This window comes from Eschrichtius robustus, chromosome 10 (assembly GCF_028021215.1).
Source record: "Eschrichtius robustus isolate mEscRob2 chromosome 10, mEscRob2.pri, whole genome shotgun sequence".
Classification (NCBI taxonomy): Eukaryota; Metazoa; Chordata; class Mammalia; order Artiodactyla; family Eschrichtiidae; genus Eschrichtius; species Eschrichtius robustus.
Window position 1 is genome coordinate 36,755,332 of NC_090833.1, and position 16,808 is coordinate 36,772,139.

The 16,808-nt window shown below is 42.4% G+C and overlaps 1 protein-coding gene across 1 annotated transcript; it reads right to left on the minus strand.

Annotated features, from left to right (window-relative positions):
* Positions 1-13,539: 13,539 nt before the first annotated feature.
* On the minus strand, positions 13,540-14,499 carry LOC137770324 (olfactory receptor 13C7-like). Its single transcript, XM_068552956.1, has one exon. It carries the CDS (start codon positions 14,497-14,499, stop codon positions 13,540-13,542), a length of 960 nt encoding a protein of 319 aa, XP_068409057.1.
* Between the last annotated feature and the right edge of the window lie 2,309 nt (positions 14,500-16,808).

Consider the following 16,808-nt stretch of genomic DNA (forward strand, 5'->3'; position numbering starts at 1 on the left):
AAGAGGTACAACTACTATGTATAAAATAAGCTACGAAGATATATTGTACAGTACAGGGAATATGGCCAATATTTTATAATAACTATAAATGGAGTATAACCTTTAAAAATTGTGAATTACTATGTTTTACACCTGAAAATTATATAATATTATAAATCAACTGTACCTCAATTTAAAAATTCATTTAAAAATCTTTTTTAAAAAGGGCAATTTAAAATCTTTTCCTCAGTTATAATAGTGATTAATATGCATTGTGATGCCATGGGCTGTTTTTGTAGAAAGAAAATATTTGAAAGCATTTTTGCACACTGTTTCATCAGATGCGGTTGTTAAAGATTTTGTTTTGTTCATGTATTCTTTTTACAGTAGGAAGTCAAAAAACGTGGGAAATGACTGATTGGAATAAAGGTCTGTGTGAAGGAAATAACTGAGTTATGTTAGTAAACTATGGGAGAAAGCTTAAATGGGGCAGCCATAAATCAAGGCATTGTTATTAATCTTTTTCCATTCCAGTTATGTAATAAAACTTCACCCAGAGACATATACATGCACACACATACATACATCATTCTTAAAAGAGATACCATTTTCAATAAGATAATTTTTTCAGATATTGTAGATGGTACAATTACATTAGTAGGTAACATGGATTCCAAACTTCTATTTTTTTTTTCAACTCAAATAAGTTCCAAATATGTAGACTTTATATAGTTTTCATTTCTACTATCCCTCTTTTGAAAATTAGTGTGTATGGGAAAGCAAAGTTGATTTTTCACAGAATTTAATAACAGCTGGATTCCAAAGTGCTGAAAATAAAAGATTTATTTTGTTTTTTTTATACAGCAGGTTCTTATTAGCTATCCATTTTATACATATTAGTGTATATATGTCAATTTCAACCTCCCAATTCAACACACCACCACCACCCCCGCCACTTTCCCCCCTTGGTGTCCATATGTTTGTTCTCTACATCTGTATCTCTATTTCTGCCCTGCAAACCGGTTCATCTGTACCATTTTTCTAGATTCCACATATATGCGTTAGTATACGGTATTTGTTTTTCTCTTTCTGACTTACTTCACTCTGTATGACAGTCTCTAGGGCCATCCACCTCACTACAAATAACTCAATTTCGTTTCTTTTTATGGCTGAGTAATATTCCATTGTATATATGTGCCACATCTTCTTTATCCATTCATCTGTCGATGGACACTTAGGTTGCTTCCATGACCTGGCTATTGTAAATAGTGCTGCAATGAACATTGGGGTGCATGTGTCTTTTTGAACTATGGTTTTCTCTGGGTATATGACCAGTAGTGGGATTGCTGGGTCATACGGTAATTCTATTTTTAGTTTTTTAAGGAACTTCCATACTGTTCTCCATAGTGGCTGTATCAATTTACATTCCCACCAACAGTGCAAGAGGGTTCCCTTTTCTCCACACCCTCTCCAGCATTTACTGTTTGTAGATTTTCTCATGATGCCCATTCTAACTGGTGTGAGGTGATACCTCATTGTAGTTTTAATTTGCATTTCTCTAATGATTAGTGATGCTGAGCAGCTTTTCATGTGCTTCTTGGCCATCTGTATTTCTTCTTTGGAGAAATGTTTATTTAGGTCTTCCGCCCATTTTTTGATTGGGTTGTTTGTTTTTTTAATATTGAGCTGCATGAGCTGTTTATATATTTTGGAGATTAATCCATTGTCTGTTGATTCATTTGTGAATATTTTCTCCCATTCTGAGGGTTGTCTTTTTGTCTTGTTTATGGTTTCCTTTGCTGTGCAAAAGCTTTTAAGTTTCATTAGGTCCCACTTGTTTATTTTTGTTTTTATTTCCATTACTCTAGGAGGTGGATCAAAAAAGATCTTCTGGTGATTTATGTGAAAGAGTGTTCTTCCTATGTTTTCCTCTAAGAGTTTTATAGTGTCCAGTCTTACATTTAGGTCTGTAATCCATTTTGAGTTTATTTTTGTGTATGGTGTTAGGGAGTATTCTAATTTCATTCTTTTACATGTAGCTGTCCAGTTTTCTCAGCACCACTTATTGAAGAGACTGTCTTCTCTCCATTGTATATCCTTGCATCCTCTGTCATAGATTAGTTGCCCATAGGTGCGTGGGTTTATCTCTGGGCTTTCTATCCTGTTCCATTGATCTATATTTCTGTTTTTGTGCCACTACCATATTGTCTTGATTACTGTAGCTTTGTAGTATAGTCTGAAGTCAGGGAGTCTGATTCCTCCAGATCTGTTTTTTTCCCTCAAGACTGCTTTAGCTATTCGGGGTCTTTTGTGTCTCCATACGAATTTTAAGATTTTTTATTCTAGCTCTGTAAAAAATGCCATTGGTAATTTGATAGGGATTGCATTGGATCTGTAGATTGCTTTGGGTAGTATAGTCATTTTCACAATATTGATTCTTCCAATCCAAGAACATGGTATATCTCTCCATCTGTTGGTATCATCTTTAATTTCTTTCATCAGTGTCTTATAGTTTTCTGCATACAGGTCTTTCGTCTCCCTAGGTAGGTTTATTCCTAGGTATTTTATTCTTTTTGTTGCAATGGTAAATGGGAGTGTTTCCTTAATTTCTCTTTCAGATTTTTCATCATTAGTGTATATGAATGCAAGAGATTTCTGTGCATTAATTTTGGGTTTTTTTTGAATTTTTGAATCTTATTTTTTTATATATCAGGTTCTTACTAGTTATGTGCATTAATTTTGTATCCTGAAACTTTACCAAATTCATTGATTAGCTCTAGTAGTTTTCTGGTGGCATCTCTAGGATTGTCTATGTATAGTACCATGTCATCTGCAAACAGTGACAGTTTTACTTCTTCTTTTCCAATTTGTATTCCTTTTCTTTTTCTTCTCTGATTGCCAAAGCTAGGACTTCCAAAACTATGTTTAGTAATAGTGGCAAGAGTGGACATCCTTGTCTTGTTCCTGATCTTAGAGGAAATGTTTTCAGTTTTTCACCATTGAGAATGATGTTTGCTGTGGGTTTGTCATATATGGCCTTTATTATGCTGAGGTAGGTTCCCTCTATGCCCACTTTCTGGAGAGTTTTTACCGTAAACGGGTGTGGAATTTTGTCAAAAGCTTTTTTCTGAATCTATTGAGATGATCATACGGTTTTTATTCTTCAATTTGTTAATACGGTGTATCACATTGATTGATTTGCGTATATTGAAAAATCGTTGTGTCCCTGGGATAAATCCCACTTGATCATGGTATATGATCCTTTTAATGTGTTGTTGGATTCTGTTTGCTAGTATTTTGTTGAGGATTTTTGCATCTATATTCATCAGTGATATTGGTCTGTAATTTTCTTTTTTTGTAGTATCTTTGTCTGGTTTTGGTATCAGGGTGATGGTGGCCTCATAGAATGAGTTTGGGAGTGTTCCTTCCTCTGCAATTTTTTGGAAGAGTTTGAGAAGGATGGGTGTTAGCTCTTCTCTAAATGCTTGATAGAATTCATCTGTGAAGCCATCTGGTCCCGGACTTTTGTTTGTTGGAAGATTTTTAATCAGTTTCAATTTCATTACTTGTGATTTGTCTGTTCATATTTTCTAGTTCTTCCTGGTTCAGTCTTGGAACAGTTACACCTTTCTAAGAATTTGTCCATTTCTTCCCAGTTGTCCATTTTATTGGCATAGAGTTGCTTGTAGTAATCTCTTAGGATACTTTGTATTTCTGCAGTGTCTGTTGTAACTTCTTTTTCATTTCTAATTTTATTGATTTGAGTCCTCTCCCTCTTTTTCTTGATGAGTCTGGCTAATGGTTTATCAATTTTGTTTATCTTCTCAAAGAACCAGCTTTTAGTTTCATTGATCTTTGCTACTGTTTTCTTTGTTTCTATTTCATTTATTTCTGCTCTGATCTTTATGATTTCTTTCCTTCTACTAACTTTGGGTTTTGTTTGTTCTTCTTTCCCTAGTTCCTTTAGGTGTAAGGTTAGATTGTTTATTTGAGATTTTGCTTGTTTCTTGAGGTAGTCTTGTATTGCTATAAACTTCCCACTTAGAACTGCTTTTGCTGCATCCCATAGGTTTTGGATCGTCGTGTTTTCACTGTCATTTTTCTCTACGTATTTTTTTATTTCCTCTTTGATTTCTTCAGTGAGCTCTTGGTTATTTAGTAATGAATTGTTTAGCCTCCATGTGTTTGTGTTTTTTACGTTTTTTTCCCTGTAATTGATTTCTAATCTCATAGCATTGTGGTCAGAAAAGATGCTTGATATGATTTCAATTTCTTAAATTTACTGAGGCTTGATTTGTGACCCAAGATGTTATCTATCCTGGAGAATGTTCCGTGCACACTTGAGAAGAAAGTGTAATCTACTGTTTTTGGATGGAATGTCCTATAAATATCAATTAAATCTATCTGGTCTATTGTGTCATTTAAAGCTTGTATTTCCTTATTAATTTTCTGTTTGGATGGTCTGTCCATTGGTGTAAGTGAGGTGTTAAAGTCCCCCACTATTATTGTGTTACTGTCAATTTTCTCTTTTATAGCTGTTAGCAGTTGCCTTATGTATTGAGGTGCTCCTATGGTGCACCATATATATTTATAATATTATATATATTTATAATTGTTATATCTTCTTCTTGGATTGATCCCTTGATCATTATGTAGTGTCCTTCCTTGTCTCTTGTAACATTCTTTATTTTAAAGTCTATTTTACCTGATATGAGTATTGCTACTCCAGCTTTCTTTTGATTTCCGTTTGCATGGAGTATCTTTTTCCATCCCCTCACTTTCAGTCTATATGTGTCCCTAGGTCTGAAGTGCGTCTCTTGTAGACAGCATATATATGGGTCTTGTTTTTGTATCCATTCAGCAAGCCTGTGTCTTTTGGTTGCAGCATTTTATGCATTCATGTTTAAGGTAATTATCGATATGTATGTTCCTATGACCATTTTCTTAATTGTTATGGGTTTGTTTTTGTAGGTCCTTTTCTTCTCTTGTGTTTCCCACTTACAGAAGCTCCTTTAGCATTTGTTGTAGAGCTGGTTTGGCGGTGCCGAATTCTCTTAGCTTTTGCTTGTCTGTAAAGCTTTTGATTTCTCCATCGACTCTGAATGAGATCCTTGCCAGGTAGAGTAATCTTGGTTGTATGTTCTTCCCTTTCATCTCTTTAAATATATCATGCCACTCCCTTCTGGCTTGTAGAGTTTCTGCTGAGAAATCAGCTGTTAACCTTATGGGAGTTCCCTTGTATGTTATTTGTTGTTTTTCCCTTGTTGCTTTCAATAATTTTTGTCTTTAATTTTTGTCAATTTGATTACTATGTGTCTTGGCATGTTTCTCCTTGGGTTTATCCTGCCTGGAACTCTCTGTGTTTCCTGGACTTGGGTGGCTATTTCCTTTCCCATGTTAGGGAAGTTTTTGACTATAATCCCTTCAAATATTTTCTTGGGTCCTTTCTCTCTCTCTTCTCCTTCTGGGACCCCTATAATGCGAATGTTGTTGCGTTTAATGTTGTCCCAGATGTCTCTTAGGCTGTCTTCATTTCTTTTCATTCTTTTTTCTGTTCCGCAGCAGTGAATTCCACCATTCTGTCTTCCAGGTCACTTATCCGTTCTTCTGCTTCAGTTATTCTGCTATTGATTACTTCTAGTGTATTTTTCTTTTCAGTTATTGTATTGTTCATCTCTGTTTGTTTGTTCTTCAATTCTTCTAGGTCTTTGTTAAACATTTCTTGCATCTTCTCGATCTTTGCCTCCATTCTTTTTCCGAGATCCTGGGTCATCTTCACTATCATTATTCTGAATTCTTTTTCTGGAAGGTTGCCTATCTCCACTTCATTTAGTTGTTTTTCTGGGGTTTTACCTTGTTCCTTCATCTGGTGTATAGCCCTCTGCCTTTTCATCTTGTCTATCTTTCTGTGAATGTGGTTTTTGTTCCACAGGCTGCAGGGCTGTAGTTCTTCTTGCTTCTGCTCTAAAAGATTTAAAAGGTACCTGCAAACATTTTTTGGTCAACTTCTATGGCTTTTCTTCCTGTTTCATCTTATAATCATATACTCATTTCTCTTAGGACATAAAAACAATGCTAACTATTTCTATTTATCTAAGATTGTAGTATATTTCTTATCTGTATTGAAATAGCTGTCATAGCATTAATAATAATAAAATGTGACATTTTGGTTAGGCTCAATTTTATTTGGTGTACTTAAAAAAATACTTGTATATATTCAGAGAACCAAAAACTGAGTTTTTCTATTTTCTTGCTCTTTACTAACATTAAGTAATATAATCCATGTGATTTACTGTTTTATAATCAGTTAAAATATTGTTTTGAGTGTACCATGTATTATAAGTGAGACAGAGGGTAATAAAATAAGGCAGACATCATGCAAACAGATTGTGTACGGGGGCGCCTCATCCTTTGACCTGATGGGTCACGCTGGGGGTTCTCACCATCCCAGGCTTACACAAGTGGACACAGAACAAGGTGCTTAATGACCCATAGACTGCTTTTGGCAGTGATTCATCTGAGGCCTCCTCATTGCCCCAGAGCCAATGAAACATCAGATGCTGATCACCCAGAGTGAGGTGGATGTTTATGAAGCACTTGCTGTGGTTCTTCGCATCCTTCAAAGTCCAGTTCAAATACTCTTTTTTTCTTTTTTAAACTTGAACAACATAAATTTATTTTCTTTCTGTTTTGGAGGCTGGAATTTTGAGATCAGGGTGCTAACATGTTCAGGTTTTGGTAAGAGCTCTCTTCTTGGCTTGCAGACATCTTCTTGCCATGTCCTCACATGGCAGAAAGAAAGAGAGCTCTCTGTTGCCTCTTCTAAGGACACTAATCTCATGCCAACTCAAACACTCTTTCTTCCTTGAAGCCTTCCTGAGGATCAGTTTCTAGTTGCATTTTTCTCTGGTTGTACTCATGTATGTCTAAGAGGAGTTAACTTCTTTTTTGCTGCATTCTTTTTTCACTCTGCCACTTACAAGGACATCTGACAGGCTGCCTGCCGTGTGCTGGTTATTCGGGGATGTGCTTGTGTGTCTGTCCCTCTTTCCAGCCCTTCGAGGGCAGGAACTGAGATGGATTCTTCCCAGCTTTCTTTCAGCACCCTGCACTAACAGGAGCTCTACAGAAGTGGGATAGATTTGTTTAGAGTTTATTTGTGACTGGGCCATCCAAACCATTAGATCTCCACAAGTAAATATCTTCGGGGTGAGGAGAGCCATAGAACCTCCATTTTTCTATTTACACATCCCCTGTTCCTATCCTGACCCATGTCAACCGCTCCCAAGGTTGCTCCCTCCATTTATATCATCAGCTGCCTTTATTCCCTTCTGCCTTCAGACATGCCCAGGCCTTTCTGATCTAGACTGGTTGTATAAAAGGTGCCCATTTGTTTTTGCACAAACAGCATTGGACATTGTTTCTTTCTGAACATGCTTGAACCTAGAGTTTATGTTTTCTAGTATCAGAGTCACGGCAATATCTCCCAGTTTATAGATAAAACAACTGAAGCCCAGATAGGAAAAGGAGCTTGCCAAGGTCATTGCACTAGTATACAGTGCTAGAGGCAGAACTAAAAGGCAGTGGTACTCTTGGCTGTGTAGTCTGGGATGGGACTTCCTCTACTGGAACAAAGAAGGGCAAATGAATCAACCTAGTCTATGGTGGCCTCTGTGGTCTGACAGAGGCCAAACCTGTCTCATATCTACCTTCTTTGAACAGCCACCTGCCATACTGAGAGTGTGATAGAAGCAGCTGTTGTAGTAATTTACTTGGGATGGTTAATGGACCCCCCCATTCTCTCCTCCTCCTCCTCGTAATACCTAGGCTCTCCTCCTTATCATATTCAGGGTCCTCAGGGAATTCCCTGGCAGTCTAGTGATTAAGACACCATGCTTCCACTGCAGGGGGCACGGGTTCGATCCCTGGTTGGGGAACTAAGATCCTGCATGCTGCGTGGCATGGCCAAAATATAGGGGAAAAAAGTTAACTCTAAATTAACTCTCAAGGGCACACTGAACCAGCATTAATTGGGACCAAACAGGTCAGCCCTGGTTCCCCCACTGGGGTTCCCCAAGAAGCCTCCTGGTTTCTAAACTAGGGCCAGGACTGGTTGTGAGCAACTGGCTCTCAATAACTCTCATCCTGATCTAGCTTAGTTTTGCTCTTTTGGTTATAAGAAACTAAGACCTGCTCAGGCTAGCTCAGGGAAATTTTCATTGCTGCAGTGGTTCTAAATAAAGATGCATTTGGGGCAATTATGGAATCATATAAATCAAAGAACAAGATTCTTAACAGGGAAAAGTGAAAGGATTGTAGAGATGGAGAGTATTCTTGATAGCAGGCAGCTCCAGGAAACCCAGAAACAGAATTCACAGGTTCACCTTCTGAATCTCCTCTATTAATGAGACAGACGCTTTCTTTTTTTTTAATTAATTAATTTGGCTGCGTTGGGTCTTAGTTGCAGCATGTGGGATCTTTAGTTGCATGTGAGACCTCACTCCCTGACCAGGGATCGAACCCAGGCCCCCTGCATTGGGAGCGCAGAGTCTCAACCAATGGACCACCAGGGAAGTCCTGACACTTTCTACATATGTTTCTTTTTTTCCTCTTTTCTAATGGGCTTCCTCTGCTAACTCAGAGCTTTTTCTTCCCACCCCACTGCTATAACATTAACCTTACCTCATGGAATCTTTGGTGGGTCCTTTCTGATTTGAGTCTCACTAAACTGATGTAGTCTCCCTGTTTCCCAATTCCAAGTTCCCCAAAGATCAATCTAATTAGCCCAGCTTGTCCTTTTGCTTCAGATATATTACCCTCAAATTTATAGGTTACCTCCTCTTGGATCAGTTGCTCTGGTCCAGTGAACTGCAGCTGCAGGATAACTGGTAGTGTCACGGGGCTGAAGCTGGAACAGATCCCTTTAGAGGAAATGTGGATAGGGCAGGCTCTATGACATCTCTAAGATGTGACATGAGCTTGGCTCTACAGATCTATCCATAATTAGCAAATGCTACGGTATCTCACTTCCCAATCTCTCAGTCCACCTATGATTTCAGGTGGACAGTTTGTGCATGTTAGACTCACCTTGAGCTAACAGTATCCCACCTCAAACACCATCCATCTTTCTGCTTCTCTGCCCCAGGCCTTCTCCAATGCTATGGAAGCCACCTGTGTGTAGTCCAGAAGAACAGGGGTTACAACTGTGGTAGGCAGGATTCTAAGCTGTCCCCAAGTTTTCTCTCCCCCTGGTGTATACACCCTGCATAATCCCCAGGACTGTAAAAATGATGGCTTTTACTCCCATGATTGGGTTATACTACATGACATAGTTGGCCTTAACATAGGGAGATTATCCAGGTGGGCCTGACCTAATCATGAATCCTTTAAAAGCAGAGAGTTTTTCTCTAGCTAGTGACAGAAATGGAAGTCAGAGATTCAAAGCACTGAAAGGATTTGATGCACCATTACTGACATGAAGATGGAAGGAGCCACGTAGCAAGGAAATGGGGACCTCAGTACTGTAGCTGCAAAAAACTGAATTTTGCAACATAAATGAGCTTGAAAGTAGACTTTTCCTCAGAGCCTCCAGATGAGAACTTACTCCAGCTGACACTTTGATTTCAGCCATTTGATACCCTAAGAACCGAGTCATGCCATGCTGGATTTCCGACATACAGAACTGTGAGCTAATAAATGGGCATTGATTTAAGCTGCTAAATTGTGGTGATTTGCTACACATCAATAGAAAACTGACACAACCTTGGAGGAACTATCAACCAGTAGGGGAAGGTAGCTGGGGATAAAGTCACCAGCCTCCCATCCTTCACGTAGACAATTCTGAGAGGCATTGTTCATGCTCTTTGGGTCCCTCCAGCAGAACTGATCCCCTATTGTGCACAGCAGCCACCTTAATCATGCGCCCCTGTATTGGCTTTTCCTCCTTTCACATCTCACTCCTCCTGTTCCCTCATGCCAGCTTCCTGAGATCACCTCCAAAATAAACTGCCTGCTCCCAAGTCCTTGCCTCAGGCTCTGCTTTGGGGGGAACACAACTGCTACCAGGAGTAGCCCTAGAAAACATGCCCTCACCACTCAGACGGCAACAAGGACCCCATTTCTGTTGGTAAGTGAAGTGGCGATAACCCCTGGCCTGTTGTAGCATCATACTCATTAAGACATTCACCTGCAGGGGGCTGAAATGTTTTACAGGTTGAAGGGGACGCATGAGTTATTCAGTAGCTCTAGTACTTTGATAATATGAGGTATTTTTAACGGTGGTAAAATTGACCCTCTTTTGTTAACTACCCTATAAGACTTAAAGAAAGAAAAATAGGCTCAGGTAAGCTCAGTGTAAACACAGAACGTGCTATGAAAGCCAGAAGGCATCCATGGCAATTTTTAAAGAGATTCTCATCTCCTGCACCCACAAGGCAGATTGTGCTACAAGGCAGGGCCAGGACTTGACTGTAAAAATGGCAGAGCTACAAAGGAGACTGTGCAGCCTTGCCAGGTTTCCAATGCTAAAGTTGGGGCCTTGACAGGGAAAGAGTGGGACCCTGCATCCTGGGATCAGGGTGTCTGGGCGGATACTCCTGAGAATCTAGAGCCCTCAGATTCCTCTGAACCCTCCAGACCCACAGAATCAGTCCCCTCCCTGGTGCTGCCACAGAGCAGCCTCCGCTTGCCTGGAGACCGTGCAGGGATCTCATCTGAGGCAGATACTCTTCTCAAGATAAAGCCTGGACTCCCCTCAGCACAGTTCCTGCTCTGAGAGGAAACAGCGACTCCGCAAAAGGATGCTAGGACCTGGGGAATCTGTGTGGGAGTGGACCTGGAGGGTGCTGGAGTGGAGAGCAGGGTGTGGGCACACTGGCTACATGGGGACAGTGTCTTGATGTGGACATCTCTCCTTGACTCAGGACTGAAGACTCAGCAAGAATGCCGGAGCTGTCCTAATGTGCAGGACGATGGGTTCATGAAGCTGGGATGTGACAGTGGTCCATATTAAATGAGGTGAGGAGGCTGGCACCGCCTTGGCAGCGTGTGGAGGAAGAAATGAGAAGGTTCAGGGAGTGTGAATGTTAGAAAGGGCTTCTGAGGGGAGATCAAAGAACCCACCACCCTGGAAAAATCCAGAGGCCACCCCCCACTAAGGCAATAAGGCATGCACTGGTGAGGCATCTTCGAAAAGCTTGGCGTTGGCTGTCCTCCGTGCGAGCATTAAGCAGCCACTCTCTCCGAGACCCCAGGACACTGTCTAAGGGTAGGGATGAGTCCCACCCAGAGTAGGATCTGCCAACCTCCACACCTCCACACCTCCCCGCCTCTAGGAATCTCTCCTCCTTCATCTCACAGATGATCTTTCCCTTCCGCTTCAGGACATCTAAATGAGTTTCTTTAATGGGCTTAGGCTTTTAAGAAAGTGAAGGGAACTGATGAATGCCAGCTCTGGCATTCTGTTTTAGTTCTCTGGACCATCCCCCATATGGTTCCACTGCACTTCCACCTACAAAAACACATCTGAGGCAAGGACATGGATCTGGTTTAAGGGACAGGAGGGAAGAGGGAGGAAAGAGAGAGAGGAAACAATGTGTTACATACTCACAAAAGTCAAAGGACCAAAATTTGGCAATCACTGACTTTTACAAATGTAAAGTGGATTAAAAATCATCACTATAGGGGCTTTCCTGGTGGCGCAGTGGTTGAGGATCCGCCTGCCATTGCAGGGGACACGGGTTCGATCCCTGGTCTGGGAAGATCTCACATGCCGTGGAGCAACTAGGCCCGTGAGCCACAACTACTGAGCCTGCGCGTCTGGAGCCTGTGCTCCGCAACAAGAGAGGCTGCGATAGTGAGAGGCCCGCACACCACGATGAAGAGTGGCCCCCACTCGCCACAACTAGAGAAAGCCCTCGCACAGAAACGAAGACCCAACACAGCCAAAAATAAATAAATAAATAAATTAATTAATTTAAAAAAATCATCACTATAATACAGTAAATCTCACTTCTATTTCAATATGTTCCTTGAGCTTGGGAGAAAATCATGGACATAGAGCTCTGGGAGCGGCACTGGCCTCACAGCCCATCTTGCCTGTGCCACAGAAGGTAAGGGGTGACCAACACTGCTGCTCTCATTAGTTGTAGGGTTGAGAACATTTCTGCATTTGCTTTCCTACTGTCTTTCTGGGGTTTCATCTCAGTGTGGGCATACTCATGGAGCGTGTGCTGGGTGTAACTGGCATCCATGAGCCATGTGGGTTGCGTGGACACTAGTGTAGGAGCTGCAGGCCCCCTGTCCTGCGGCACTCTACTTCTGCTGCGGCGGAGTGGCACACTTACCTCTGACTTCCCTGCAGTGACAACAAAGAGGAGAACATGGTACATGACAATATTCTTAGTGTCCATCAGATCAAAACAAAGCGGCAGCTCAAGATAAGCCTCACTATGTCTAGTGCTAACATACGAGAGGAATGCCTGCCATGGTGCTAACGAGCACTATTGTACGTTGAGGCAGTTGTCATTTTCCAATTTATCAGATGAAGCCAAGGTCTCTAGGATGAGACCAAAGCAGAACAGGGGAAGCAACAGTTCTGAAACGGAGCAGGACCCTATGGTCCTTCCCCCATGTCCTCCACCTGCCTTTTGTCTGTTAAAAAAATCTTTAGTCAAAAAATAAATTTAATCAGAGAAATGAAAAAATGCAGAAGCAAAGGACAAAATAATAGTTTAGTCATTAAAGTCAAGGGCCTCTAGTTCCTCCTCAAGAGCTATAGATAATATTCTGAGCCATGTCCTGGGAGCTGTCTTGTAGATACTAAAACCTCCATCAGGTGGAAGAAGTTAACTACATGATGACCAGACTGTAGCCATGACATAAACTGCCACAATTCCCTGAACTGGCCTCAAAAGAAATGGCAACAAACTGACCCTGGAACTGAAGACTAACTGCACTTAAAACAATCAAGATGACGCTGATCAGACCACCGCATGACCAATTTCAAGACTACTGTCAGAGCTGACTGTGCTGTTTCGGCATGTAGCCCCTCCCTCTGCCTATAAAAGCTCTTGCCCACTGATTGTCAGTGGAGGGGGAATCGGCCTTCGAACAGGAGTCTGCCACCCACCCCCAACCCCAGTTGTCAGCCTCCAAAATAAAGCAATCTATCCTTTCCACTAACTTTGCCTCTTTATTGGCTTTTGAGCAGCAAGTAGCTGGACCCCACTTTTGGTAACAGATATACACAGAGAAAAACAAAATACTCGAAAGTCTCAGTACCACCAAAATTTCTGTTTGTCTCTTTTGACTATATTTATAACTTTTTTATGGGTAGTCATCAAATTCTGGTATCAGAGGATTTCAGATTTAGGCAGCAAAATAAGCTATGATATGATACAGTATCATTCTGGGTGAAGCCAACAAACTAATCAGCAGCACCAGAAATGAAAAGGCTCTTACCACCAACAACCTAAGGACCTCCCTGGGTTACCATTCCCCCACGAGGACAATGAGGAGTTTGGAGGCCTTGCACTCTGGCAGTCGGAGAATCTGTGACAGTCACTCAGTTAGGTGTTTCTCATGAAGCAGGTCCCTCACAGCGGCCTTCACATCCTTGTTCCTCAGGCTGTAGATGATGCGGTTGAGCATGGGGGTCACCACCCCATAGAAGAGGGAGGTGAGCTTGTCTGCAAGGTCCTGTTTGTCTGCCCCCAGGGAGTCCTTGGATTTGGGCTTCCCATACATGAAGAGGATGGTCCCATAGGAGAAAAGCACAACTGTGAGATGGGCAGAGCAGGTGGAGAAGGCCTTTTTCCTCCCCTCTGCTGAGGGGATCCTCAGGATGGTAGCAATGATGAACACATAGGAGAAAAAGATGAACAGAACTGGGATGCCCAGGAAGATCACATTGGCCACCACCATACTGATTATATTGATGGAGATGTCAGCACAGGTCAACTTCAGGATAGCCAGGATCTCACAGGTGAAGTGGTTGATGACATTGTCCCCACAGAAGGGCAGCCTCACAGCCTGGGATGTCTGAACTACAGAGTTGGTGATACCAGCTGCCCAGGAGCCAGCAGCCATGGGCACGTAGGCAGCCTTGCTCATGACCATGGGGTACCTCAGGGGGTTGCAGATGGCCACATGGCGATCAAACGCCATCATGCCCAGAAGCACACACTCTGTGGCTCCCATGGCAAAGGAGAGAAACATTTGCCCAAAACATGCTGAGTAAGAGACGGTTTTCCTGGGGGTCAGGAAGCTGTCAAGGATGAGGGGTACGGAGGAGGCTGTGTAGCAGATGTCCAGGAAGGAGAGGTTCCTCAGGAAGAAGTACATGGGCTTGTGTAGGCGGGAGTCAAGGGTGGTCACCAGGATGAGGACCCCGTTGCCCAGCAGGGTCACCAGGTACATGGACAGGATGAGCACAAAGAATGTTTTCTCCAGCCTTGGGTGGGCTGAGAGGCCCTGGAGAACGAACCCCACCAGGGGGGAGGTCTGATTGGACCTGTCCATGGTGCCTCTGATCTGTCACCTGAAGGAAGTCTCTGAGGTCAATCTCAGCACTCTCTGACTCCAAAAGTACCTGGGAAGCAGGGCAAAAATCTTCACCCTGCTGAGCAACTGGAGAATAGCTCTGACAATTCTGTCATGTCTAAGGGGTTCTAGAAAAAATATAGTAGAGATCAGTATTTAACTTGTTTTCAGTAAGAATGAAGAGTTAATTTGGATTAACTCATCTGCAGGTGACAATTTTAAAAACTGGGCAAATGATTTTTTTTAATAAATAAATTAATTTATTTTTATTTATTTTTGGCTGCCTTGGGTCTTCGTTGCTGCACACAGGCTTCCTCTGGTTGCAGCGAGTGGGGGTTACTCTTTGTGGCGGTGAGCGGGCTTCTCATTGCAGTGGCTTCTCTTGTTGCGAAGCATGGGCTCTAGGTGCGCGGGCTTCAGTAGTTGTGGCACATGGGCTCAGTAGTTGTGGCTCGCAGGCTCTAGAGCACAGAAAACTGGGCAAATGATTTAAAACATCTGTGTAAAGCACTGGTGAGGTAAGTAAGACAACAAAGAATCATAGGGTCATAACTCTGGGGGGAAAAAGGAATTCAGAGAAGTAAATCTAGCATTTGAGGCTATGTTTCAACTAGGGCATTTGCAGCTTCTGGAGGTGGCCACTGAGAGGCCAAGAGGCACTACGCATAGCCTCCTGGAGGTGGGAACAGGTTTTGAAGTGCAAGGCCCACTGTGAAGGGCTCCTAACTAAACCGCCTCCCTTTGGTAGGGAACCCAAAGGGCAGCACCATAGGAATGAGTGAATCAGAAAGAAACAGGCATTTACAGGTGCTGTAGCTCAGCTTCAAATCAAGCCCTGAAATTGGATTGAGGTGGTCCCAAATTTTTGATGCTCCCAAATACCTAACAGAAGCAAACATAAATCTACCTTGAAGGAAGGCAGTACCACCCCGTCTCTAAATCATGTCTACAAGTAATTTTGCAAATACAACATCCAGCACACATTGAAAAAGAATAAGGCACACAGGAGACAAGACAACATAAATGAAAACCAACAGGAAAAAAAAGAAAATCAAGCCTCTTCTCTTAGGGGGAGGTGGGAGCCTGTAGTTCCTCTGCCCTGGTGTTGCCTGTTGAGAGAATTAACCCAGACACAGTGCCAAGGTCTTAACCTCCAGTTGATCCTTTTGTACATTTGGGGTACAAGTGAGCCTCTTGTGCACTGTGGCCAAGTTGAAGGAGAGTTTGACTGAATGTCCCTTCTTTTCTTCATTCTCCATCTGCCTCACCAGAGGCACTGGCTTCTTCCTAAGACGGTTCACAGAGCCCTGAGTCCTGCTCAGTCAGGCCTTCTTTCTGGGAAGCTTGAATCTCTCCTCAGACTTCTAAGAGCTCCCCAAACTAGGATTTATTCTGGACCAGTGAAAAACTGTAGGTGACATTGAGGATGTTGGGCATTTGGTTTTATTTGCTCCGTATCGAAAATATTCATGAACTTCCCAGATCTCCATCTCTTCAAGTGCTCTCAGTCATCCAGCCCCTGCCTCAATTATATGGGGGCACTTCCTGCCTGGGGAGCTCTGAGACACTCCTCTGGCGGTGCTCAGCATTGTAGTTGTGACCAAGTCAGTGCCACAATAATTCAATTCAGGTTGACATATTTATTGAGCATCTGTGCTAAGCAAGGCATAATTCTAGGTGCTGGGATCACAGCAAAGACAGTCACAGCCCATAACCTCAAAGAGCTCAAAATCTAGTAGCGGAAATAGTCATGCAAATAGTCACACACACAAGTGATTATATCATCCTCATCCTTATCAACCCAAACGATCGCTCTGATGCTACTGACAACAGGCCTTGGGATCTGTTTCGCAATCTGCTCCCTTTCCAATGTGGAAAGCCCCTTGCTGCGTTCCTCACAGTCCTCTGGCCTGCATTTGGCTCCTTGAATGATGTGGGGCGCTGTACTCCCTGGCAAGGCTCACTGCACTTTGAAGTAGTTCCCCTTTGATACTGAGCCAAAATCTGCTCCTTTGCAACATTAATCCCTCTTCCACAGACAGCCCTCCAAGTGTCTAGAAATAGCTTGGCTTCAGCATGAAGATAAACAAGAGTCCATCTCCCTTTTCCTCCCAGGGCCTTAAAACAGATATATCTCTCACACGGGCAAATGTACCAGCCAGGAACTGACTACAAAGGTTGGTCAGCACTGAGAACAGCCCCCAGCTTGAGGATGGCTCACGTGCCACACTGCTAGGTGGATGTGTGTTCTGGGGCAGTAGATCAGTCCCAGGCTGGGGTTTCACTCT